The 26,786-nt window shown below is 42.5% G+C and overlaps 3 protein-coding genes across 3 annotated transcripts in view; 2 read left to right on the forward strand and 1 right to left on the reverse strand.

Annotated features, from left to right (window-relative positions):
- Positions 1–3,302: 3,302 nt before the first annotated feature.
- On the reverse strand, positions 3,303–4,265 carry LOC123347870 (olfactory receptor 6B1-like). The gene has a single exon (XM_044985060.1). The coding sequence runs from the start codon at positions 4,263–4,265 to the stop codon at positions 3,303–3,305; it is 963 nt and encodes a 320-aa protein (XP_044840995.1).
- Positions 4,266–8,421: 4,156 nt separating this feature from the next.
- Positions 8,422–26,786, forward strand: part of LOC123347874 (olfactory receptor 14A16-like) — a 65,390-nt gene continuing 47,025 nt past the window's right edge. The window contains exons 1-3 of the mRNA XM_044985064.1: positions 8,422–8,514; positions 9,193–9,289; positions 12,579–12,648. The gene's annotated coding sequence lies outside the window, so the exon portion shown is untranslated. The remainder of the gene's footprint in view (positions 8,515–9,192; positions 9,290–12,578; positions 12,649–26,786) is intronic.
- LOC123348646 (olfactory receptor 5V1-like) lies at positions 12,702–14,859 on the forward strand. The gene is made up of 2 exons (XM_044986226.1): positions 12,702–12,715; positions 13,938–14,859. Exons 1-2 carry the CDS (start codon positions 12,702–12,704, stop codon positions 14,857–14,859), a joined length of 936 nt encoding a protein of 311 aa, XP_044842161.1.

The following is a 26,786-nucleotide window of genomic DNA, read 5'->3' on the forward strand; positions in this document are numbered from 1 at the left end:
TTCAAGTCTCATGTATAACACTTCATAGAAGATCAGAGTTGGAAGGGACCTCATCTAGTCCAACCCCCTGCTCAAAGGAGGGCTAATCCCCAGACAGATTTTTGCCCCAATTCCTAAATGGGCCCCTCAAGGATTGAACTCACAACCCTAAGATCAGCAGGCCAATACACAAACCACTGAGCTATCCCTCCCCTAGGGCTGCCTAGAATGGATGAAACATTTAACTTCATTCCACAGACCTGTCTGGACAACCTGCCATGGGGGTCAGGGTAAGATTAGACTCTACTAGTTTCTCCCATTCTCTGACACAGTGACAGAGAAGTTCTCTGCAGTGAGATTCAATGTGCATGAGAAGCAGCTTATTATATTCTATTTATCATAATGTGAGTACTAACTGCATAAGAACGGCCATGGTGGGTCAGACCAATGGTCCACCAAGCCCAGTATCCCATCCTCCAACAGTGGCCCAGACCAGATGCCCCAGAAGGAATGAACAGAACAGGTCAACTACCAAATGATCCATCCCATATTGCCGAGTCCCAACCTCTGGCAATCAGAGGTTTAGGGAGACTCAGAACATGAGACCTAAGTGCCTGACTACCTTGGCTAATACCATTGATGGACCAACCCTCCATGAACATATCTAATTCTATTTTGAACCCTGTTATATTTTTGGCCTGCACAACTTCCCCTGGCAACGAGCTCCACATATTGACTGGGTGTTTTCTGAAGAAGTACTTCCTTCCTTTTTTTTTAACATACTGCCAAACAGTTTAATCAGATGACTGTTGATTCATGAGTTATGTGAAGAGTTAACACTTCCTTAGTCACTTTCTCCACACCATTCCTGATTTCATAGACCACTGTCATATCCCCCCTTAGTCGTCTCATCTCGAAGATGAACAGTTTCAATCTTTTTAATCTCTCCTCAGATGGAAGCTGTTCCATACCCCTTATCATTTTTGTTGCCCTGCTCTGATCTTTCTTTAATTTTAATATATCTTTTCAGAGATGAGGTGACCAGAAATGCCTTAAAAACAGTCACACATACTCTCTTGGAGAGAAAATAATGTTTCACTGGTAGGTTAACTGTAAAAGGAAATATGTTGTGTTTGAAAATGCTCATTGTCATAGGTATCACCCCCACTCTGAACCTTAGAGTATAGATGAGGGGACCTGCATGTGAACCTCCTAAGCTTAATTATCAGCTTAGATCAATGGGCTGCCACCATCCAAATGTTTGAGTCATTTGGAAAACTCTGTCTTCCCCCCAGAAACCTTCCCCTCCCTGGGTAGCCTTGAGAGACTCCTCCACCAATTCCCTGCGGATCTTAAAACAAGGAAGAATTACTCATTCCCCCTCCCCTTTCCCCCCCACCAATCCCTGGTAAGTCCAGATCCAATCCCCTTGGATCTAAAAAAAGCAGGGGGGAAAAAATCAATTAGGTTCTTAAAAACAAGGCTTTTAATTAAAGAAAAGAAAGGTAACAGAAAAAAAAAACCTCTGGGAGATAGCATACAAGCTGATCTCACAGACAACAGATTCAAAACACAGAGGATGTTCCCCTGGGCAAAATTTAGTACACAAAAGAATTCCTAATTTCATTATTCCTTTAATTGCGCAAAGACAAAGTCACAAAAAGAAAATAAACATAAACCTATTTATTCTTTTCTAAAACTTACTACTCTGATAAGAGGCTGGTTCCTTGATCTTTTCCATTCCATCTGAAACTGACTCTAATCAAAGGAAACTTCCCTCCTTCCTTTTGAAACATCTTGTTCCCCCATTGGTTCCTCTGGTCAGGTGTCAGCTAGGCTAGGTGAACTTCTTAACCCTTTACAGGCGAAAGAGGCATTAATCTTTAACTATCTATTTATGACACTCAGGTATTTGCAATTGTGCCAAATCACAGAGATGGGAGCAGTACGGCTGTGAGAACCTTGAACTTTCAATTCTGTGTGGTGCTGAGCAATTGCTGAATACCTGTTTTACCCATTGTTTTCAGAGGAAAAGATATCCAATAAAGTTAGCATCATTAAGTGCTTAATGATATTACTGTTCTTGGAGCTCTTATGTGAGCTACACTAGCAGACAGTGCAGCAAGCTAATTCAGCACAGGGGCGGCTCTAGACATTTCGCCGCCCCAAGCAGGGCGGCATGCCGCAGGGGGCGCTCTGCTGGTTGCTGGTCCCATGGCTCTGGTGGACCTCCCGCAGGCGTGCCTGCGGAGGGTCCGCTGGTCCCGCGGCTCCACTGAAGCTGCGCGGGACCAGCGGACCCTCCGCAGGCACGCCTGTGGAAGGTCCACCGGAGCCGCTTGCCACCCTCCCGGCGACCGGCAGAGCGCCCCCCGCAGCATGCCGCCCCAAGCACGCGCTTGGCGTGCTGGGGTCTGGAGCCGTCCCTCATTCAGCAGACTTCGATGTTACTCACAAAGAAAGACCACAGGCATGGTTCAGTGGCAAAGGCACTTGTTAAGGTTTATTGTCCTCATGACACAGCCCTAGCTTCCCATAGAAGCTACAGGTATGCTAACATATGTGTGCCCCATGGCAAGGAGCGGCTCAGTCAGCAGCAGGAATGGTCTGCTGTCCCCTTGGCTTCACAAAGGGTTAAAGAGAGGTACCCTGATGTTTATAGACTGAGACAAACAACATATGTACCACCTTACGTGTTTCATGACCCTCAGCTTGTTACCTCTCCTTGTACCTTGCTCCAGGTGTCTTGGACAAAACATCCCTGTCCATTACTTTTGTCAAGCCCTCTTATTTGATGTTAGGTCAGGATATATCTGGATTAATCTTTTGAAGTGTGTTCACACACACATACACGGTATCTGTTTCTTCTTAGGAGTTCCTGTGTTCTAGCAGTGCTAGCAGTGCCCTTGCCAAGGTCATGTATCGAACAGTGAACTTGTAAGCATCTGCTTTCATACATGGCCTGAGTTTAGTTGACATCATGGCTGGACTTTTCTGACTATGGTTCAAGCCTCATGTCTTACATCAGGCACAGTGCTCCAGGCTCTCTCTCACTCTCGCTCTTTTACATTCTGTGGGATTTCACCCTCTGTCCTCATTTTGCACTGATACTGTATCATATGCACAGAAGAACGGACCACCTAATGTGTGCTTTCTGATAAAGGAATGGTCTAACCTCATGACCTATCACATGAGTCATACTCATGTGAATTCACATGAGGATTCTCAACTATATAGCATTAGCTCAGATTGTCTCTGTTTCATTATATATATCTCTATATCTATATCTATATCTATCTATCTATCTATCTATAACTAAGACCTTAGTTTATCTTCAGTCTTGTGAAAGACAGTTTCCTGACAGCTTGTCTCATGGCCTCATTGACCTCTTTGTTTCTCAGACTGTAGATGAATGGATTGACCAGAGGAGTCAGGACTGTGTAGATGACAGAGAATATTTTGTTTAGATCTCTCATTGTGTTTGGTAGCATATACACAATTATGAGAGTCCCATAGAAAACTGTCACCACGAAGAGGTGGGAGGAGCAGGTGGAAAAGGCCTTTTGCCTCCCAATGGTGGAAGGGATTCTCAGGATGGCAGCGATGATACAAATATAGGATGTCAGGGTTAGTAGAAATGGGGGCAATAAAAACACACAGGATAAGATGAGAGTCACAAGTTCTATCAGATGGGTGTCAGTACAGGACAGTTTTAACATTGGGGTGAGATCACAAAAGAACTGGTCCATTTCATTGGGGCCACAAAAAGTTAGCTGTGATATCAAATATGTTGTCACAGAGCTACCCAGAAAGCCACCTATCCATGACCCAGTTGCTAGCTCAGTGCAAAACTTGAAATTCATAAGGGTTGAATAATGCAGTGGTTTGCATATTGCAAAATACCGATCATAAGACATTGAGGCTAAGAGATAACATTCAGTAGACACGAGACAGCTAAACAAATTGAACTGCACAAAACAGCCGTTAACAGAAATGGTTCTGTCCCCCATCAGGAGACTGGCCAGCATCCTGGGCAGGATGGTGGAGGAGTAGCAGGTCTCCAAACAGGACAAGTTCGCCAGGAAGAAGTACATAGGGGTATGAAGGTGCCGATCAGCCACAATTAGTGCAACAATGAGGATGTTCCCGGCCATGGTCACAATGTAGATTACTAGAAACACCAGGAAGAGAAGAATCTGCAGATCAAGGAGAGTCCCAAATCCCAGGAGGATGAATTCTGTGATGGTTGTTTGGTTTCCAGATTCAATATTTGTTATGTTTTGCATCTTGAGGGAATAAAACAAACTCTGAAACAAAAGACAAGAAAGCAAAACCTTTGTATTTTAATATAATGTTAACATTTTAATTCCAAGTTGTTCAAAAGCTGTGGGTTACTAGCCAAATGGTTGGCTCAAGGCGCTGGACTGGGAAGGATAATTCTCTAGTGACTCTGCTGGTGGAAACATCTGAACTTTGGTTTTATGTATTTTATATATTCATAGATATATAGATTCCAAGGCCAGAAGGGACAGTTGTGATCATTTATTCTAGCCTGACTCCTGGATAACACAGACCTTAGAACTTCCCCAAAATAAATCCTGGAAAGAGATCTTAGAGGGGAAAAAAAGTCAGCCCAAATTGCTTTTAATTTTTAGGGCATTTCCTTTACATCCAATAGCTGTGAGGTCAGACATATGATGGAGCCAGGCCCCAATATTTGGAGATGATTTACTTTTCCATCATTGGCAATTTTTATATCAAAATTGTTTGTTTTTCTAAAAGATCTGATGTAGTTCAAACAGGGATCATTTTTGGGGATTTCTATGGCCTGTGTAATAAAGGAGGTCATGATACCTTCTGGCCTTAGACTCTAGGGATATATAAAAACACTTCAAGATCAATTATTCTTTGTCAAGTATTCCTGATACAGTTTTTTTTCTGTTACTTTTATATTAAATGTTAGGGTATTTGGAGAAAAAAATCAACCTCAAATAAGGGACTGCCCACAATTTGTTACCCAACTTCCTAAAATAGGCATGTGGTTGGACTGAAACCCGTGTTTACATAACCCAATAGAAGTGACCCAGACAACTCTCCTCTGCCTAATTCTTGCTAAGAGCAGATAGCATTTTCTTTTAGGGTTCTCGCTCCCATTGCCTACATCACTGTCTCTTCAGGGATAGGTAACTGGTATAAAAAGTGGAGGCACTCTTGGGGGATGATGGATTGCACCCTCATCAAGTTTGCAGATGACACTAAGCTGGGGGGAGAGGTAGATATGCTGGAGGGTAGGGATAGGTTCCAGAGTGACCTAGACAAATTGGAAGATTGGAACAAAAGAAATCTGATGAGGTTCAACAAGGACAAGTGCAGAGTCCTGAACTTAGGAAGGAAGAATCCCATGCACCACTACAGGCTGGGGACCAACTGGCTAAGCAGCAGATCTACAGAAAAGGACCTGGGGATTACAGTGGATGAAAAGCTGGATATGAGTCAGCAGTATACCCTTGTTGCCACGAAGGGTAATGGCATATTAGCATATTGGTCTTTATTAGTAGGAACATTGCCAGAAGATCGAGGGAAGTGATTATTCCCCTCTATTCAGCACTGGTGAGGCCACATCTGGAGTATTGCATCTAGTTTTGAGCCCCACACTACAGAAAGGATGTGGAAAAATTGGAGAGAGTCCAGCGGATGGCAACAAAAATTATCAGGGGGCTGGGACACATGACTTATGAGGAGCAGCTGAGGGAACTGGGATTGTTTAGTCTGTAGAAGAGAAGAGTGAGGAGGGATTTGATAGCAGCCTTCAACTACCTGAAGAGGGGTTCCAAAGAGGATGGAGTTCTGCTGTTCTCAGTGGTGGCAGATAACAGAACAAGAAGCAATGGTCTCGAGTTGCCGTGGGGGAGGTAATGGTTGGATATTAGGAAACACTATTTCCCTAGGAGGGTGGTGAAGCACTGGAATGGGTTACCTAGGGATGTGGTGGAATCTCCATCCTTAAATGTTTTTAAGGCTTGGCTTGACAAAGGCCTGGTTGGGATGATTTAGTTGGTTTTGGTTCTGCTTTGAGCAGGGGGTTGGACTAGATGACCTCCTGAGGTCTCTTCCAACCCTAATCTTCTATGAGTCTATGATTGTGACAATGATGTAAAAAACTCCCATTTTTTAAAAAAGCTGGCTAAACTGAGTTAGCTATTTTGATCTGAAACACCCTGAGACACCTAATGTAGGTCAGCCATGCTCTGTTATGTACATTGGCTGTTGCTTAACTTCTTGCTAGAATTTATTCTAACCTCTAAAGCCCTAAATGAAGTGGGACATGGAGACCTGATACCACCTGTCACCCCTAGCGACAGTAGAAGGTACATGTGTTCCATCATCAAGTTTTCTGGGTAGAATTTAAGATGTTTGCTCTACTCCTATACTGTCCACAAGTAAGACCTATAAACTTGAGTCTGTCTCCCTGCCCCATATTGATTCAACCACAGTCAGTGGAGAGCCTCATGCCACCACCTCCTCAATATAATACAGAGGAAGCTGCTGGAAGTGTATTCTCCATAGGGGACATACGTTGCTGGAATTAATTTCCCCATTTGATCTGAAATAGCCTGAATCTGTTGAGATGGGTAAGGCTGGTGGAATTGGGAGTTGATCTGATATTGTGTTTTGAGGCTCATAAACAAATAGCATTATTCTGCCATGCGACCAAGCACAGCTTTCTAGACACACATTCAGAAATGAAGCTGAAACGGTCTCCCTCTCTTGATCACCTCTGTGGTTTATATTTTAATCCTCAACAAGTGTAGAAATGTTAATAAACTTGTTCAGAACCCTTACAGAACACTATAGGCTGAATCCTGAGAGGTGCTGATCATTTACTGAGCACCTACACTTTGGTAGATAGATTTCTCAGCACTTGATATTCCAAGGCCTCTCCATCTTTATTGTTATTTTTTATGTTATCCTAGTGCCTAAGAGCCCTAGTGTTGGATCCGGAACCCCATTGTGCTAAGTACCATACAAACATGGAACAAAAAGATGGTCCCTGTCTCAAAACGCTTGCAATCTAAAGCCTGGTCTACACCAAAAACTGAAATTAACCTAGCGACTTCACACAGGGCTGTGAAAAAAGTCATGAGCTGTACAATGTAGCTAGGTCAACATAACCCCCACTGTAGGTGCAGCTAGGCTGATGGAAGATTCTTGGGCTCACCTAGGTACTGCCTCTTGAAGGGGTGGATTTGCTACATCAGTGGAAAACCCCTTCTGTTGTTGTAGAAAGAGTTCATGGTGCTACAGTGTCACAGCTGCAATGTTGTAGCTGTGCTGTTGTAGCTGCTTTAGTGTAGACATAGCCTCAGTTTAAGACAGATAAAAGATAGAAACAGACAGATGGGGTATGTAGGGAAACAATCAAAGAGTATTGGTCAATTGATTTACCTTTAAGGCAGGTGTGTTTCATGCTGGATTCCCTGATGTCGCGTCTTCACTCAGGGTTTCAGGAACCGCAACGGTCAGAGCTCATCTTCTATTCACACCTCCTTCCTCTGCTTTGGATCCTTCAATAAAGGGACTTATATGTGTCTGAGATGATTTTCTGGTTCTTCTACCCTGATTGGTGCATTTTGCATCTTAGCGAAGAATAAATCTCTCTCCTGCAGCATTATTTATTCCCTGCTGAAAAAGTGGAATTTCCCTTGGCAGTTCAGTGGCTGGGAATTTTACATGACTGTGAAAGGAGGAGGGTAATAATATTGAGTGGGATTCTCAAAGTCACCGGGAGATGTGGATTTCCAATTTTCAATAACTAAAATGAGAACTGGGCATCAAGCTCCTGTAGGGACTTTGTAAATCTCAGCCATATTTATTTCTGGAGAATAACAGGAGTGATGGGAGCACAAATAATTGGCCTAAAGGGGAAAGCACTAGAGAGAGAACAGCTAACCTGAAGGGATATCACTCTGTTTGCCAGTAAGATGAGATGAGTGCTCTGGTATAGGGGAACTAAGAACTTACCAGTTCTAAGAGTAAAATTCAAGCACCTGTGTGATGATTTGGGGAATCTGTCTGTAGAATTTAGGAATTCTGGATGAGATTATGAGCTTTGTATATGTCTGTGTCAGACCACAAATTCCATTTTGATTGCAGAACTGGTCTTTAGCTTCCTACTGTCTTTTGACCTCCATCTTGAACTAGAGTACCAGAGGGGTGCTGGCACATGGATAACAAAAGAAGGTCACTGATGTTAATTGCCCTCCCATTGAAATGGAATATCTCTAAATAATAGACTGGCTTCCAACCAGGAGAACTGGTTTATCTGGGAACAGGGTCTGAAATAACCTGAGAATGGGGAGCAGGACCTGACCTAGCAGAAGGGGCTAAATTTTATAAAAGAGCAGGAACTGCTCTTCTTCAGGGCCATTTTCCTCCAGCTCAGAGAAGCATCCCGCATGTACGTGCTTGATGAGGCAGGGGACCCTGTCTACCCTCCTGAACCCATATGGTCCCCTAAGAACTCCCAAGGGAAGGGTGAGCTAGTGAAGGGCATTTCTGTATATGTTATATGCTTTTTGGTTTCCACATGTGTCCTGAAATAGTTAAATGGTGCCCCAGACAGCTCATCCCTTTGGTAGGATTCTGGGAAAGGGTGTGTTTAAGCTATGGGGACTGGGGGTGGTGGTTGAAGGGTCTGCACTGAGCCCATGGGTTCCAGCTCTCAGGACAGGGTGTTAGACAAAGGTGTGCCAAAGGACCCCCAAGATTGGGGCAGTGCCTGGGCTCCATTCAGCTTGAAGCATCCAGTGACCCAACAGCTGATTTCTCTCACTACTGTGGCTGAAAAAGGGTGCTCCCTTTGCACAGCTCAATCCTAGAATCTCTTTGCACCTCTATCTCATTCTATTGACTAAAACAGGCTTTGGAGCAGAAATTCATTTCTCTCTGTACAGCCTGACTAGGATATGCAAGAGGATGGGATCTAAGATAATTAGCTACAGGTTTCAGGCAATAAGAACAAGAATAATAAAATCACTGGTGGCAGTTTTTGGCTGTACATTTTGAAAATCTTTGGTTTTCTATTGTTAAACAAAAAAAGCTATTTTTTTTCATGAAAAATCACAAGTGTCTCCATAATGCTGCTTTCCTCCCACCTCTTTTTTTGTTTGTTTGTTTGTTTTTTACCAACTTCTGCTATTTCCTCAAATCTAGTGAACCACCAATTGGTAGGGGGTCTGTGATGTTTGTGCTGAAGGTACAGTTGTCAATCCTCTCAGATGACCACATTGTCTGTACATAAGCTGCTGAGGTTAGTTACACTAGACTGTGTGGACAATATATGTAGGCTAAAGATGATGAGACTGATTCTTCTCTACCTTGTGCCTTGCATAGTCATTGACACCTTTGAAAATTGGAAACCCAACCTCCTCACCTGATGTAAATTGGTTTCCTACAGCTAAGGATGAGGATCCTTGACTGCTTAAAAAGCTGTCATCACTGTGAGCACAGTCTCTGGTTCATTTTGCCCTCACTTCCCACAGGTGTAAATTGCTGTCAATAAATAAGGAACACAGATGGCCTGGTTCTCATCTCATTCACCCAAGTGTAAATGAGGAGTAACTCCTCTGGCAATGATGAGGCTGATTCCATCTCACTTGCACAGGTGTAAATCAGGAATCACTACATTGGAATCAGTGGGGTGATTCTCCTCTCACTTAGCCTGGGATAAATTAGGAGTAGCGCCATTGCAGTCAATGGGCCTGATCTTCTTCTCACTCATCTTGGCATAGGTCAGGAGTATGTCCACTGGATTCAATGGACACACTGAAAGTACAATTAGTCCCACTGTGGAGTATTTAGGCTGAGATTCTCAAAGGAACCTAAGGGGGATTTTTAAAAGTCAATGGAAATTGGGCACCCCCTCCTGCAGTGTCTCTCAACCTTTCAGGAGTCTGGTTTGGTGGTGCATCCCAGGTTTTACTACATTTAAAAACTACTGGCTTACAAAATCAGACATAAAATACAAAAATGTCACAGCACACAGTTACTGAAAAATGGCTTTCTTTCTCATTTTACCAAATAGTTATAAAATAAATCAGTTGGAATATAAATATTGTACATACATTTAAATGTATAGTATATAGAGCAGTATAAACAAGTCATTGTCTGCATGAAATTTTAGTTTGTACTGACCTCACTAGTGCTTTTTATGTAGCCTGTTGTAAAATTAGGCAAATATCTAGATGAGTTGATGTACCTCCTGGAAGATCTCTGCATTTCCTCAGGGATATGCATACCCCTGGTTGAGAATCATTGCTTTAGAGGAGATCAATTTCACACCAGAAAAAAAAAATACGAGGAAAACAGAGCGCAAGCGAGAGAGAAATGAGCACAGGAGTCAATATAATGGTTAAAGTCCAAAGAAAACACACGGGTAGTATTGTTCAGAAGTTGAACAAACAGTCCATGAATTCAGTTCATGATCAGCTTATATCCCAAAGGAGAGTAAGTCTGCTCAAAGCCTTTTGTTTTCTGGGCTGGTGCCTCCAGAGCACTATGGAGAAAAGCCTTTTTCAGTAACCTATGCATTCTACTGTTGACTGACTGAGCAGGGCAACATATCACAGAAGGCCTCAATATGCACCCATTATGGAGGGGCTTATGGCCATTTAGCAGCCCTTAGGTTCTTTCCAGTAACACCCTGGGCCAAATGATTCTGGTGGATAAATCCAACCCTCACTACATTGCTTGGAAATGGGAAATATTTAAATACCCAAGACTAACATGGCACCTCCCATTTCAGTTTATGAGTTTTGAAATGCAGCACTGTGAATGAGCTCAGAACAAGGTGATGGACTTTATCGCTTTATATTTTATTGGTCTTCCCAATGGTAGAGAAGTCTGACCAAGTTTTACAAATTTAGTTCACGTTCCAAAACAGCAACTGAGATGTGTTTCCCATAGATAAGTATACCAGCCCTGTTTTGCAGATGGAGAGAGATGGAGACATTATGATATAGTGGCTAAGATATGGTCTCTGGGCCACATGGTTTTATTGGGACATAAGTGGTGAATAGGCCTTTTTCTGAAATTCATCCCATGTGAAGGGTACCAGTTTACTGGTGTGGCATGTTATTGATGGAAACATGTTCTGACACATTAAGGGTTGTAGCAAAGTATTATCATTCTGCCACTTCTGCCTCAAACAAAACCCATCCTAGAATTGTAGGATTGGAAGAGGTCTTCTAGTCCAGTCCCCTGCACAAGGGTGACACACTCCACAGAAGCGAGCCTCCTAGCCGAGGTCAACAGCACTTTCTACACGGCTATTTTTAGAGAAATAGCACTAGCTATCGACGTGGGCTGTGACGTTTACTGTTATGGTGTGTGTTGATATACCCATATAGACACCTGAAAGTACCAGCAGGAGACACTAACCAATTGGGATCCAGCAGGCCCACAACTAAATGTTTGCCTTTGAGTTAATTTTTCTTTATTTAAAAGCACAGAGAGACAAATTCTGGTTTTTTTTTAACTGTTAAGAGATGGATGCTGAGCTTATGGCACGGCTCACCCTGCTCCAAGCAAGTGGCCAAAACTTGTGGACCAAGGCAGGGAAATGGCTGCAGTACCAACCATGGTCCCATAGGCTGCTTCAGTGCAGCCTCCCCTGACACAAGTTCTCAATCCAATTCCCCCAGAGGTTGATTGATGTCAGTCGGAAATAGACCAGACCCTATACCGCCGTATTACAAAACACAAAACAAATGTTCAGGAAAGTAAGGATGCGGGGGAAATACTTGAGATGAGTAGAAGATACAAAAGAATCCTTAGGGAGAGTTGCTTTAAGAAAAGTTATGAAGATCTCAAGGAGAAAATATACTATAAAAATAACAGGGAAATAAGTAACAACCTGAGATTGTTTAGCCTGCAGAAGAGAAGAATGAGGGGGGATTTGATAGCTGCTTTCAACTACCTGAAAGGGGGTTCCAAAGAGGATGGATCTAGATTGTTCTCAGTGGTAGAAGATGACAGAACAAGGAGTAATGGTCTCAAGTTGCAGAGGGGGAGGTTTAGGTTGGACATTAGGAAAAACGTTTTCACTAGTAGGGTGGTGAAGCACTGGAATGGGTTATCTACGGAGGTGGTGGAATCTCCTTCCTTAGAGGTTTTTAAGGTCAGGCTTGACAAAGCCCTGGCTGGGACGATTTAGTTGGGTTTGGTCCTGCTTTGAGCAGGGGGTTGGACTAGATGACCTCCTGAGGTCCCTTCCAACCCTGAGATTCTATGATTCTATGATTCTAACCTAGGTCTACATTGTCTATTTATATATAACAGCAATAACAGAAAGGCCATGCTTTGTGGGGAAAAAAGGCAATTTCTGGTTATGGAGTGTGAGAAAGTTCATGTGGTGTGTCCCAACAGTAACAGAATATTTCCTGATAAGTTAACAGCATAAATAAAAATAATTAATCTCTTGGGTATTAGAAGGCTTTCCTAATGTAGATCCCTTCTAATTAAATCTCTAGCTCTTTGCCACTATATTTGCTAGTTTGCATAACTAACACAATATTCTCCATTCTTCATCAAACATACAGAGTAAGGTAGAGAGAGCCTCCGAATGCCAGAGACAGTTGTGAATATTGAAAAATTATTTACAAGCATCAGGTATGTGGAAATGTATTCCTTACTTTGGTGCATTTTGGTGGAAAGTACAGTAAATGACGCCATGGGAGTGTAAAGTCAGGGCTTTGGTTTTACCTATCAGCATACAAGGGTCTTACATTGGTAGGAGCCAAACATCTACCAGCAATATTTAATCTCACAACACCATACGATTCCAAAAGAGTACAAGAGTGCTAATATTGTGGCAGTATTCAAAAAGGGCACAAGGGCTGCCCCAGGTAATTAGAGTTACCCTGACGTTAATCGTGGGAAAAAATAATAAAAAAGGTGATACATGATTCACTTAAAAATGAATTAAAGGACAAGGATACTAATAATGCTAGTGAACATGCTTTTTATGAAAAAGAGGTCTTGTCAAACACCTCATTTTTCATAAAAGTAAAAGTTTGGTTGATCATGATAATTGCATGGATGCAATATACTTAGACATTTGTAAGGCATTCTCTTTAATATTGCATAACATTGTAATTGAAAACTCACCTCTATACAATATCAATAATGCATACATTAAATGGAGTCTCAGAAAAATCGTTGTTAATGACAGTCAAACACTCTTGGGTTTATGTTCCATCAAAAATGTCAGTGAATACTAGCAAACATATAAACACTTGGATGCCACCATTATGGACATGGTACTATAGATAGATAGATAGATAGATAGATAGATAGTCAATTGCTTGACTACACTTTGGTACGTTATGAAATATATTCAAGAGAGCAAATAACCAAAGTCAGTCGTGTTTATCAATATAGCACAGGGAAAAGTTTTTATATGTTACCAGTCTTCAAAGAGCAGTCCCGTGCAGCAATGTTACATTCGCCTTACGCAGAAAGTGTTCTCCCAAGGTTACACATTTCAGTTATTATTTATATGATTTTACAAGTATCACATTTCTTTATACATTACTATAATTCAACCCTTCAATTCATTCCAGTTCCCTAACTTGTAGTTCTATTTCTTTCTTATCTTTGTTTTGGATACTTGCATTCCAGGTACTGGTCAGTGAAGGTACCTCCATAGCTTGTACATATATATCATATTAATCATATTTCTGATAATGCATATGATTATATATATATATATATATATATATATATATATGCTAGCCAGCATACATTAATAGATAGATAGATAGATAGATAGATAGATAGATAGATAGATAGATAGATAGATCTACTTAATGCATTAGCTTTACCACATTCTACTTTGTTTAATGAACTCACTATCTTACCTTCTTAGCTCTAACAGGTCAAAGCCTTTAAGAATAAAGGATGATGGAAAATCAAACCACAGTGACTGAGTTTATTCTATTGGGACTTTCAAATGACTCACACCTCCAGATTCCACTCTTCCTGGTGTTTTTAGTTATTTACCTAATCACTCTGGTGGGAAACATTTTGATCATGCTGGTAATAAAGGTTGATCCTCAGCTCCACACCCCCATGTATTTCTTCTTGAGCAACCTATCCTTTCTTGATGTCTGTTACTCTTCAGTCACCGTTCCAAAGATGCTGGAGAACTTCCTGGCAGAGCAGAAGACGATTTCAGTCAGTGGCTGCATTGCCCAGATATTCTTCTTTATTTTCATGGTTGGGACAGAGATTTTTCTCCTCTCAGTGATGGCATATGATCGATATGCTGCCATATGCAATCCTTTAAGATACAGCACCACCATGAGCCACCAGGTCTGTGTGAAGATGGTGTTGGGTGCATGGATATCTGGTTTCCTAGATTCCTTGGTCAACACACTTTACCTTACCGACTTGACTTTCTGCAGTCCCCGTGAAATTAACCATTTCAGCTGTGAACTTCCGCTTCTCCTGCAGCTCTCCTGCACTGACACCTTTGCTAATGAGATGGTGATACTCTGCTTCAGCATGACATTAGGCTTTGCCTCTCTCCTGCTCATCCTGACTTCATATATTTGTATCCTCTCCACCATCCTCGGGATCAGATCCTCGGAGGGCAGGCGCAGAGCCTTCTCTACCTGTGCCTCACATATCACCATAGTTCTGCTGTTCTGCGGGACGGCATTCATCAGGTACATGAGACCTGCCTCTGGATATTCTTTTGCTCTTGACAAACTAGTGTCCGTGCAGTACAGCATCTTAACGCCCATGTTAAACCCCATCATCTACAGCCTGAAAAATAAGGATGTGAAGCTGGCTTTGAGAAAACTGTTAGGCAGATGATGTCACATGTGTGATGAACCGTGGAAATGTCTGTATTGCTTTTTTATGTGCAATTCCATTTCCCTATTCAGTGTGGTGGTGGTATTTGACTGAATGCATAAAGTTAGGTCAAAAGGGATTGCTAAGGGAAAAGCAAAACAATCGCTTAGATAAGGGTAGCTCATCAAACAATAGCCAACTTGATAACCATGAAGAGGGATTCCTCAGCTCCAACCAGCAACAGGGCTCAGCCAAGGCCAAGAATCTGGAGATCACAAGACAGTGAGCTGTTAAAGGTGGTCCCAGCGGAAAGAGAAGGGAGAGGTGATTGCAAGCAATGAGGCTGACACAGACAAAGCTCACACGGCATAGTTTCTGGTTGGCCTTGCCATGCATCCCATTGCCTTGGGCAGTGGCTTCCTACTGTTTCCAGCTATTACTACATAAAGGCACATTTCATTGCTTCTTCCAGTTAGCCTGAACAAAGGATTGCTAGTGCACCCATCAGCTTTAACCACATCTATGATTCATGGCCGCTATTAACAATAAAAATATCCAATCCTTTTCTGAACTGCACTCATTTCTTGGCAAATCATAGCATGGAATTGTAGTGAAGACAGCATTCAGGGAGAAATTTTCCTATACTGAGATTTCTTTGACTCAGATTCTTCATTACTGACAAACCCCTTACACAGACTTAGACTGGAATTTGCAAATCCACCTAGGGAATTAGGAACTTCAATGGCATTTGGGTGTATAACTCACTTAGGCTCCTTTGAAAATGTCAATTCTACTTTGCTGATACCTTCTAGTTACTTCGAAAATCACAAATGCTACAATGAAAGATACTATATTTACTTAGTCCAGCCTTGAGTGCAGGGGACAGGCCTAGAAGACCTCTTGAGGTCCCTTCCAGTCCTACACTTCTATGATTCTATACTGAGCATTTATAACACTAATAAAATAGGTTACTATTGCAATCATATTGCTCACTTAACTCGCTTAAGCTTCTTTGAAAATACTAGCAAAATGTTTAAGAGGCATCTGATTCCTTTTGACTGAAGATATTTTCTTTCTCTCTATGTACTCCACCTCCTAACGGGCTAAAACCCAAAGTTATTTTTTTAGATGTACTCAGCCAAATGTCTCCTTGGAGTCGATAGGAGTTTTGCCTATATAAAGATTGAATAAAAATTTAGGGAAGCACATAGGATCTCAGTTAGAGATGGAACTGAGCTAGGAAAATTGCATCCCCAGATTTTGAAATCTAAAAAAAAATGGTGTGGGTTTTCAGATCCAGAAGACCCACAGTTTCATAATTCAATGGCTAAAAATAGAAGTTAGGCAAATTCAGACTCGAAATTTGGTATAAATTTTTAACAATGAGGCTAATTAGCCATTGGAAGAATTTACCAAGGGTTGCAATGGATTCTCCATCACTGTCGAGTTTTAAATCAATATGGGATGTTTCTATAACAGATCTGCTCTCATTCAATCAACAGTTTTTGGAGGAAGTTCTGTTATACAGGTGGACAGACTGGGTGATCCCAATGATCCCTCCTCACCTAAGCATCTACAAAAATAAATACAGGGATTTTCAAAAGTGCCTAATGTGGCTAGTTGTCCAAGTCCCACTGGATTTCAGTAGGGTTTAGCCAATATACTTCTTTCCACTCCTTTGTGAATCCCAACCCCTATTTTTAAAGTTAAGATATGTAGGACCCAGTTAAAGTCAGATAGACATCTTTCAAGATAACACCTTTATTGTGGTTAGGAATTCACACATCGGCTACATCTACATTGCAGACCACTCGCAGTGGCATGTAGGGTATGTGTAGCTACATGCCACAGTGAAAAACAAGTCCGCTTCCACACTGTGGTGTGTACACATGCCAGTGAAAGGCTCAGCAGCAGTGAAAGACTCTGGCAGCAGGGAGGCAGTGGGACACAACCTGGCTAAAAGAAGCCATGCAGATGAGTGAGGTACTGTTTGGGTGAGTAGAGGGCCATATAGTGCCTCCCCATTTATACCGCTATTTATACCCATGCTGAGGGGCGAACCATGTATCTACTCTACACACTGCTGAAAGAAGCGTGCAGTATCAATGTACCTCCAGAGAGAAAGACGTACTAAGACTAGAGTGAGGGACTAATTGAAATATTTTGTTTATAATTTTCTTCACAGATGCTTTTAACTCCTTGTTTCTCAGGCTATACCTGGATTCAGTATTGGAGTCACCACTCAATAGAACACAGCAGCCAGAAGACCCAGAGATGATGGAAATGTGGACTCGGGTCTCATTAAATATCATATTCAATTTAGAATGAAATAGCATGAGAAAGTTGAATAAAATACTCCATTTTAATTTCAAATCATGTCAAAATTTTCCCATTAAAAATTCATTAATCTAGACACATACTACAAAACACTGAGATTTTAACAAAACATCATTTTCCAACAAGAAATTGCTCCACCTAAAATTTTTGCTTAAGCCCTATTGGTTACAAAGCATTTTAGTCCCTCTCCAGTGGAATACTCTATATTCCTTCTTTGAAAGTAATCAAAATTGGACAAAAGTAATGTACTCCCTCGTTAAACTAAAGTTACTATCAGGAGGTCAGAGTTAAATCACTATTTAAGTAGGAAAGAGTTATTGCTATCTTTGAGATGTGCAGTGTTTAATTTAATTTCATTTATTTTAAATGTAAAATAAAATAAAAAGTGATGACTTAAATTAAACTTACTGGGATGGAGTTTGTAGATGACCCCGGATTTATATGTTTCCTCCTCCAACTTCAAGGTTCTGCTGATCAATAAGGGAAATGGATTGTCCAACATTATCTATGGGTCTTACTTTCTGTTGCTTTTCTGTTGTTAGCAACAAGAACAAGCTTAAGGAAAGTGTGTGCCCCTTACTGAATGGGGGAGGAAACTAGTGACAGAGGATGTGGAAAAAGCTAATTTATTCAGTGCTTTTTTTGCCTCTGTCTTCACGAACAAGGTCAGCTCCCAGACTACTGCACTGGGAAGCAAATTATGGGGCGGAGGTGACCACGCCTCTGTAGAGAAAGAAGTGGTTCAGGACTATTTAGAAAAGCTGGATGATCACAAGTCCATGTGGCCAGATGCACTACATCCAAGGGTGCTAAAGGAGTTAGCTGATGTGACCACAGAGCCATTGGCTATTATCTCTGCAAACTCACGGTGATTGAGGGAGGTCCCGGATGACTGGAAAAGGGCTAATGTAGTGTCCATCTTTAAAAAAGGGAAGAAGGAGGATCCAGGGAACTACAGGCCACTTAGTGTCACCTCAATCCCTGGAAAAATCATGGAGCAGGTCCTCAAGGAATCAATTTTGAAATGCTTAGAGGAGAGGAAAATGATCAGAAACAGTCAGCATGGGTTCACCAAGGGCAAGTCATGCCTGACTAACCTAACTGCCTTCTATGATGAGATAACTGGCTCTGTGGATGAGGGGAAAGCAGTGCACATATTATTCCTTGACTTTAGCAAAGCTTTTGACACAGTTTCCCACAGTATTCTTGCCAGCAATTTACAGAAGTATGTGCTGAATGAATGGACCATAAGGTGGATGGAAAGCTGGCTAGATCATCAGGTTCAATGGGTAGTGATCAATGGCTCCATGTCTAGTTGGCAGCCAGTATCAAGCGGAGTCCCCCAAGGGTCAGTCCCGGGGCTGGTTTTGTTCAATATCCTAATTAATGATCTGGAGGATGGTGTGGATTGCACCCTCAGCAAGTTTGCAGATGACACTAAACTGGGAGGAGTGGTTGATACGCTGGAGGGTAGGGATAGGAGGGACCTATACAAATTGGAGGATTGGGCAAAAAGAAATCTGATGAGGTTCAACAAGGACAAGTGCAGAGTCCTGCACTTAGGATGGAAGAATCCCATGCACTGTTACAGAATAGGGACTGAGTGGCTAGGCAGCAGTTCTGCAGAAAAAGACCTAGGGGTTACAGTGGATGAGAAGCTGGATATGAGTTGACAGTATGCCCTTGTTGCCAAGAAGGCTATTGGCATTTTGGTCCGTATAAGTAGGGGCATTGCCAGAAGATTGAGGGATGTGATCATTCCCCTCTATTCGGCATTGGTGAGGCCTCATCTGGAGTCCTGTATTCAGATTTGGGCTCCGCACTACAAGAAGGATATGGAAAAATTGGAGAGAGTCCAGCGAAGGGCAACAAAAATGATTAGGGAGCTGGAGTACATGACTTATGAGGAGAGGCTGAGGGAACTGGGATGATTTAGTCTGCAGAGGAGAAGAATGATAGCTGCTTTCAACTACCTGAAAGGGGGTTCCAAAGAGGATGGATCTAGACTGTTCTGAGTGGTAGCGGATGACAGAACAAGGAGTAATGGTCTCAAGTTGCAGTGGGGGAGGTTTAGGTTGGATATTAAGAAAAACTTTTTCACTAGGAAGCTAGTGAAGCACTGGAATGGGTTACCTAGGGAGGTGGTGGAATCTCCATCCTTAGAGGTTTTTAAGGTCAGTCTTGAAAAAGCCGTGGCTGGGATGATTTAGTTGGGGTATGGTCCTGCTTTGAGCAGGGGGGTGGACTAGATGACCTCCTGAGTTCCCTTGCAACCCTGATATTCTATGATTCTATGATTTTATTCTCTCTTCCTATGAGCTGTGTATAACTAATTGTGGTCTTTACTTGCAGCAAGGTGGTATAGCTTTGAGGAAGAGATCTATACATGTCCATTCTTTAAGGGCTTTTATGGAATCATTCCCTACAGCCCTGCACAACTCAGAAGTAGAGGACCAGTGGAAACACTTAACTTGATTTTGCTGTGTGTTTCTAAAGTTTCATCAAACTAATGTGAAAACAGAGACACAGGGCAGAATGGGAAGCCATGGACTCCTGAATTCTATTTCTGGTCATATGGGAACGACGCATGTGGTTCCTACCCACTGACAGTGCGTTCGTATCATTTCTCTATCCAGGCATTGTAAATATGCAGTCCGTGTCCTATGTTTGGCCATGATGTCTGGTGAGGCCAGTCCACAGGACATCTCAGACCTCGTGTAGGCCCACTTCTTTATGCATAAGTGCTTAGCATGAAAGTAGGGCTGGGAGGGAGTGAAAAATAGGATGACAATTTAAATGTGACCTTCCTCATGGTAATAAGGCACTTAGCTTCACTAGAAATGGTTTTGAAAAATCCTTCGGCTGGAAGAGTTTTCCACTGGGAAATGCAGTGCTATCGAAACACAAATGTTTGTTGGAAAGTGTCAATCTCATCAACACTTTTGAGGAATATTTTAACTCTGTTGTTTTGCTTTGATTATGGTAGAACATTTTGTTTCAAGTGTGTCTTTTTGATTAATTTTGTTTTCACTTTTATATTATATTAAAGTAGAACACAGAAATATATATAACAGTTCATGGTTCAGAGACTATACTAAGCTTGACTATCGTGATATAACAATGCTAAGGAAAATAAAAGAATGGAAAGATGTGATGGGCAGGTGGCAAAAGGTTTATTCTGGTCATATATAGAAGGAACTCAAGCAGCAAATGCAGAACACAAATATTAAAAAGAAGCAGATGAATCAGAAAAATCCCAAGGGAATCATCCAAATCATGTGTATCAGGGCAGAAGAGATTTAGTAACTTTGGGATATTGAAAAAATATTACCAAGAGAACATAAGAATGGCCAGACTGGGTCAGATGAAACGTCTATCTAGCCCAGTATCCTGTCTTCCAACAGTGGCCAGTGCCAGGTGCCCTAGAGGGAATGAACAGAACAGGTAATTGTCAAGTGATCCATCCCCTGTCACCCATTCCCAGCTTCTGGCAAACAGAGGCTAGGGACACCATCCCTGCCTTCCTGGCTAATAGCCATTGATGGACCTACCCTCCATGAACTTATTTAGTTTTTTTTTAACCCTGTTATAATTCTGGCCTTCACAATATCCTCTGACAAGGAGTTCCACAGGTTGAATGTGCGTTGTGTGAAAAAAATACTTCCTTTTGTTTGTTGTAAATCTGCTGCCTGTTAATTTCATTTGGCGACCCCTAGTTCTTGTCTTATGAGAAGGAGTAAATAACACTTCCTTACTGACTTTCTCCACGCCAGTCATGATTTTCTAAATGTGTAGCATATGGCCCCTTAGTCGTCTCTTTTCCAAGCTGAAAAGTCCCAGTCTTATTAATCTCTCCTCATATGGCAGCTGTTCCATACCACTAATCATTTTTGTTGCCCTTTTCTGAACGCTTACTAATTCCATATATCTTTTTGAGATGGGGCTATCACATCTGCATGCAGCGTTCAAGATGTGGGTATTCCATGGGTTTATATGGAGGCAATGAGATATTTTCTGTCTTATTATCTATCCCTTTCTTAATTATTCCAAGAATTGTATTTGTTTTTTTCACTGCCGTTGCACATTGACTGCATGTTTTCAGAGAAGTAGCCACAATGACTTCAAGATCTCTTTCTTGTGTGGTTACAGCTAATTTAGACCACATCATTTTATATGTATAGTTAGGATTATGTTTTCCAATGTGCATTACTTGGCATTTATCAACACTGAATTTCATCTCCCATTTTGTTGCCCAGTCACCCAGTTTTGAACATCCTTTTTATTCCTACCCTTATTCCTACCCTTTGTTTCCTGTCTTTTAACCAGTTTCTGATCCATAATAGGACCTTCCCTCTTATCCCATGATAGCTTACCTTGCTTAAGAGCCTTTGGTGAGAGATCTTGTCAAAGGCTTTCTGAAAATCTAAGTACACTATATCCACTGGATCCCCCTTGTCCACATGCTTGTTTATCCCTTTGAAGAATTCTAGTAGATTGGTGAGGCATGATTTCCCTTTGCAAAAACCATGTTGACTCTTCCCCAACAAATTATGTTTGTCTATATGTCTGACAATTTTGTTCTTTATTATAGTTTCAACCAGTTTGCCCAGTACTGAATTAAGGTTACCAGTCCGTAATTGCAGGGATCACCTCTGGAGCATCACATTAGCTATCCTCCAGTCATTTGGTACAGAAGCTGATTTAAATGATAGACTATAGACCACAAATAGTAGTTCTGCAATTTCACATTTGAGTTTCTTCAGAACTCTTGGGTGAATAGCATCTGGACCTGCTGACTTGTTGCTATTTAGTTTATCAGTTTGTTACAAAACCTCCTCTAATGACACCTCAATCTGGAACACTTCCTCAGATTTTTCACCTAAAAAGAATGGCTCAGGTTTGGGAATCTGCTTCACCTCCTCAGCAGTTAAGACCAATGCAAAGAATTAATTTAGTTTCTCTGCAATGGCCTTATCATCCTTGAGTGCTTCTTTAGCATCTCGATCATCCAGTGGCCCCACTGGTTGTTTAGCAGGCTTCCTGCTTCTCATGTACTTAAAAAAAACCTTGCTGTTACTTTTTGAGTCTTTAGATAGCTGTTCTTCGAATTCCCTTTTGGTCTTCCTAATTATATGTATCTTTAGCGCCCTCATGGCCAAGATGGAGTCTGCTCTGCAGGCAGCTCTGGACAAGAGAAGGTGCACGCAGGAATGCAGCAGGGAAAATCCCTTCTACCCCAGGGGCACCTGTTCCAACCCTCCCCCCCCCCAGAGTGAATACATACCCTCACAGGAAAAGTACAATGGATATGGCAAAGGGAAGTATTTATTTACAGAGGGATGAGAGGAGAAATACAACAAGAGGAAATATAGGGGGAGCAGTGCACAGAGTTCAGGAGTCCTGACCCAAGTTCCAGTCCAGTGGTGAGACTTGGGTGCTTCTGGTTGTCTTCAGCGCCAGTGAACTTTCCCCAACAAACCCCTCTGGTGCCCTCTTCTGCTGCTCTCTGCAAAGGCACACAGAGCGACCACGTCCCCATTTAACTAGCTACAGCCTCCCTCTTTATTCCCAGTGAAGAGTCACAAGCCCCAGTACTCACAGCCCCATGCAGCTCTGGGCAGCATGATACTGGGTCCAGCTCCGGCCTGTCCTTCTCGGGCGATTCCTCCCTCGCACAGTGCTCCTCCTGGCTCCTGTCTTGGGCTGTCCCTGATCGGACGCCCTCTCCTTCCCAGGTTTCCAGGGGCAGCTCTATGTTTTTTGCCGCCACAAGCACAGCAGGCAGGCAGCTTTCAGCAGCGCTCCTGCGGGCGGTCCGCTGGTCAGGTGGATTCTGCGGCACGGCTGCGGGAGGTCTGCCAGTGTTGCGCTATCAGCATCCCCGCTGCCAAATTGCCCCTGAAGCCGCGGGATTGGCAGACCTCCCACAGGCGTGCCGCCGAAAGCCGCCTGCCTGCCGTCTCACAGCTCCCACCAGGCCACCCCCCACGGCTTGCCACCCCAGGCACGCGCTTGCTGTGCTGGTGCCTGGAGCCGCCCCTGCAAGCTTCAGGCAGGTTCTCTGCTGCTTCCTTTGCGAGGGCCTGCGGGCTGCTGCCTCTCTCTTCCCCAGAGCTCCAGAGCCACCCCCTGGAGTTTCCCTCCTTTTTTTCTCTCTCTCCCCTCCCCACTAGGAAAAAGATTTAACGGGGCCATGCTCTCTAAACTCCAGAGGGGTTAAATATATTTTTACACTACTTTTGCCAGAGTTTATACTCCTTTCTATTTTCCTCACTAGGATTTAACTTCCACTTTTAAAAGGATGCCTTTTTGTCTCTCGTTGCTTCTTTTACTTTGTTGTTTAGCCACGGTGGCACTTTTTTGGTTCTCTTACTATATATATTAATTTGGGGTATACATTTAAGTTAAGTCTCTATTATGTGTCTTTAAAAAGTTTCCATGCAGTTTGCAGGGATTTCACTTTTGGTGCTGTACCTTTTAATTTCTGTATAACTAGCTTCCTCATTTTTGTGTATCCCCCTTTCTGAAATTAAAAGCTACTGTGCTGGGCTGCTGTAGTGTTTTCTCCACCACAGAGATGTTAAATTTAATTATATTATGGTCACTATTACCAAGCGGTCCAGCTATATTCACTTCTTGGACCAGACCCTGTTCTCCACTTAGAACTAAATCATGAAATACCTCTCCTCTTGTGGGTTCCAGCACTAGCTGCTCCAAGAAGCAGTCATTTAAGATGTCATGAAACTATAGTGGGCATGTTGAACAGACTTCAGGCTATGTAGCTCATGTGCATATGCCCCTCATATTGCCATGCTATCTCTCAGTGCCACACAGTCTTTAACACATTTATCCCCATACTAGCCCGGTGTGGCAGGCACAGATATTAATTTTATCTCCATTGTACACTTGGGGAACTGAGACAGATTGTTAAGGGTATTTAGGTGCCTAGTAGGGTTTTCAAAAGTGTCTTGACACCGTACACCCATCGAAATCAGTGAGTTTTAGGCAACTAGGCACTTTTGAAAACACCAGTAAAGGCCTAAATACCTTTGAAAAGCTGACCCTTGGGGACTCACTCAAGGTCACTGCAGAGGTGGGAACTGAAACCTGTTTTCCTAAGACCCAGGATAGCACCCTAACAAGTGGGCCATCATTTCCACACCAGGCTCTGCCAATAGAATCAAGCTTCCTACTCTTAATTCCCCATGTTCATTCCCCAGATAACATCAGCATAATTTATCATCTCTGGGGAGACAAGATATGGCTTTACACAGAAAGAATTTTAGTGCACAACCTAGAGGGTAAGTCTACACCATACATTCCTTACAATGGCATGTAGAGGCACATACACTGCTGTCAAGGTTCCCTCTCCACTCTGAACTTTAGAGTACAGATGTGGGGACCCACATGAAAGACCCCCTAAGCTTATTTTTACCAGCTTAGGTTAACAGTACGCTGCCACCACCAAGTGAGTTAACCAAATATTTAGGGAGAGCCACTTGGAACTCTGCCTTTCCCCAAATACCTCCCAAGTCCCTAACCCCCCTCTCCTGGGCAGGCTTGAGAATATTCCTCCCCAAGCTCCTACACCTCTTTCCCTGGGGAGGCTTGAGAATATCCCTTCATCACTTAGTCCTGGTGAACACAGATCCAAACCCTTGGATCTTAAAACAATGAAAAATCAATCAGGTTCTTAAAAGAAGAATTTTAATTAAAAAAAAAGATGAAAGGAGTACCTCTGTAAGATTAGAATGAAAGATAATCTCACAGACAATCAGATGCAAAACACAGAGGGTTTCCCTCTGGGCAACACTTTAAAGTTACACAAAGAAACCAAATTTATCCTCCTTCTTATTTGCAAAAGAACGCACAACCAAGTAAATAAAAGTGATCTAATGCATTCCTTCTCTAAATACTTACTATCCTATCAGAGTGGGATGGCTCCTTCTTTTTCTGTCTCTGGCAGAAGACCACACACCCAGACAAAAGACTTTTTCCCCCTTTCAGATTTTAAAGTATCTTGTCTCCTTGTCCTTCTGGTTAGGTGTCAGCTAGGTTGTGTGAGCTTCTTAACCCTTTACAGGTAAAAGAGGGATTAACCCTTAACTATATGTTGATGACAACTGCACACAGGTAGAGTAGACAGTGAGGCCCTGTTGAGGTGATTGAAGACAGACCAGAATCTTAGGGTCTGCCTACACAGCTCTCTACATGCCCAAGCAGTACCTCCAATGACTATACGAAGCAGTGACTATCTGTCACTGACACGTGAAGCTACACACCACTTGCTTTTCACTGCTGTGTGTAGCTACACATATGTTACACATCGTCACTGTGCTGCGTAGATGTAGCCAGAGAGTGCGACACGGGGAATTATTTTTTCTTGGTGAAAAATACCTTCCCTATCAATTTTCTCAGCATGCTTTTTTATCTCCTTGTTTCCCACAGTCCTTAGGCTGGGTCAACATTGTCACCTTGCCTCAGTGAGTCACAGCTGAGAACACCGGATTCAGGAGAAACTGCTGAAAAATAGAGCAGACTCATCCCAAACGGGAGGTTATTCTATCATTAGATAGAATGCAGGCCAGGAACATAAGTAAACTTCTGTCTCACCACATTTTGGTTAACAGGAGGCCAATAATGGACTCTATGATGAGTGGTTACTGAAAGTCAATTTCATGAAAGATAGGGTCCTTCTGATCTCAAGATATCAGCCACTTAGCCCGGTCAATATACACCTCAGATCTACCCAATCGTGATGTTGGCACCAAACCTTTAGTAACTAAAAGCTAAAAGTTTAATAATAAAAGAAAGAATAAGAGTGTTAATAATGGTTAATAGATCATACGCATACAATAATTGCAAAGTCCTTATATCAGGTTTATAGCAGCGATGGTTTAGACTGCTGGCTTGTAAAGTCTCTCTGGTAGTTTCCAAAAGATTGGAAGGTCCTCAGTCCATAGTTAAAAATGCTTATTTTTGCTGTAAATCCACAGTCCAGAGAATCAGGGCAGGAAAGAGGCACAATAGAGTCATCTCAGGATTTTTTATACCCTTTGCCACGTGCCTGTAAACATAACTCCTCAAATATAGGGATAGCTTAGTGGTTTGAGCATTGGCCTGCTAAACCCAGGGTTGTGAGCTCAGTCCTTGAGAGGGCCACTTAGAGATCTAAGACAAAATCAGTACTTGGTCCTGCCTAGTGAAGGCGGGGGGCTGGACTTGATGATGTTTCAAGGTCCCTTTCAGCTCTAGCAGCTAGGATATCTCCATTATTTTTTTAAAAAAATTTAAGCTCACAGTCTCTGTTTGTGGAAAGTTACTGGCCTAAGATGGAATCCAGGGTCATATGAGCATATCACATATCCTTATGTGCTTTGGTGACTCACAGAGCCAGCCATTACCCGTATTGTGGCTGAGGCATCCACAGGAAGGCTTACTAGGAGGGATGAGTTTCTTCTATGGCCCACTGTTAGGGTAGGTCTATACTTACCGTGTGGGTCGACGCGGAGAGTTCGACTTCTCGGAGTTTGAACTATCGCGTCTAATCAAGACGCAATAGTTCGAACTCCCCGCGCGCTCCGGTCATCTCCGGAACTCCACCACCGCAA

The sequence above is a fragment of the Mauremys mutica genome, chromosome 13 (genome assembly GCF_020497125.1).
Source record: "Mauremys mutica isolate MM-2020 ecotype Southern chromosome 13, ASM2049712v1, whole genome shotgun sequence".
Classification (NCBI taxonomy): Eukaryota; Metazoa; Chordata; order Testudines; family Geoemydidae; genus Mauremys; species Mauremys mutica.

Excerpts from the sequence above, each read along its gene's own strand:
- LOC123347870 (XM_044985060.1), bottom strand. The coding sequence starts at position 4,265 with ATGCAAAACATAACAAATATTGAATCTGGAAACCAAACAACCATCACA.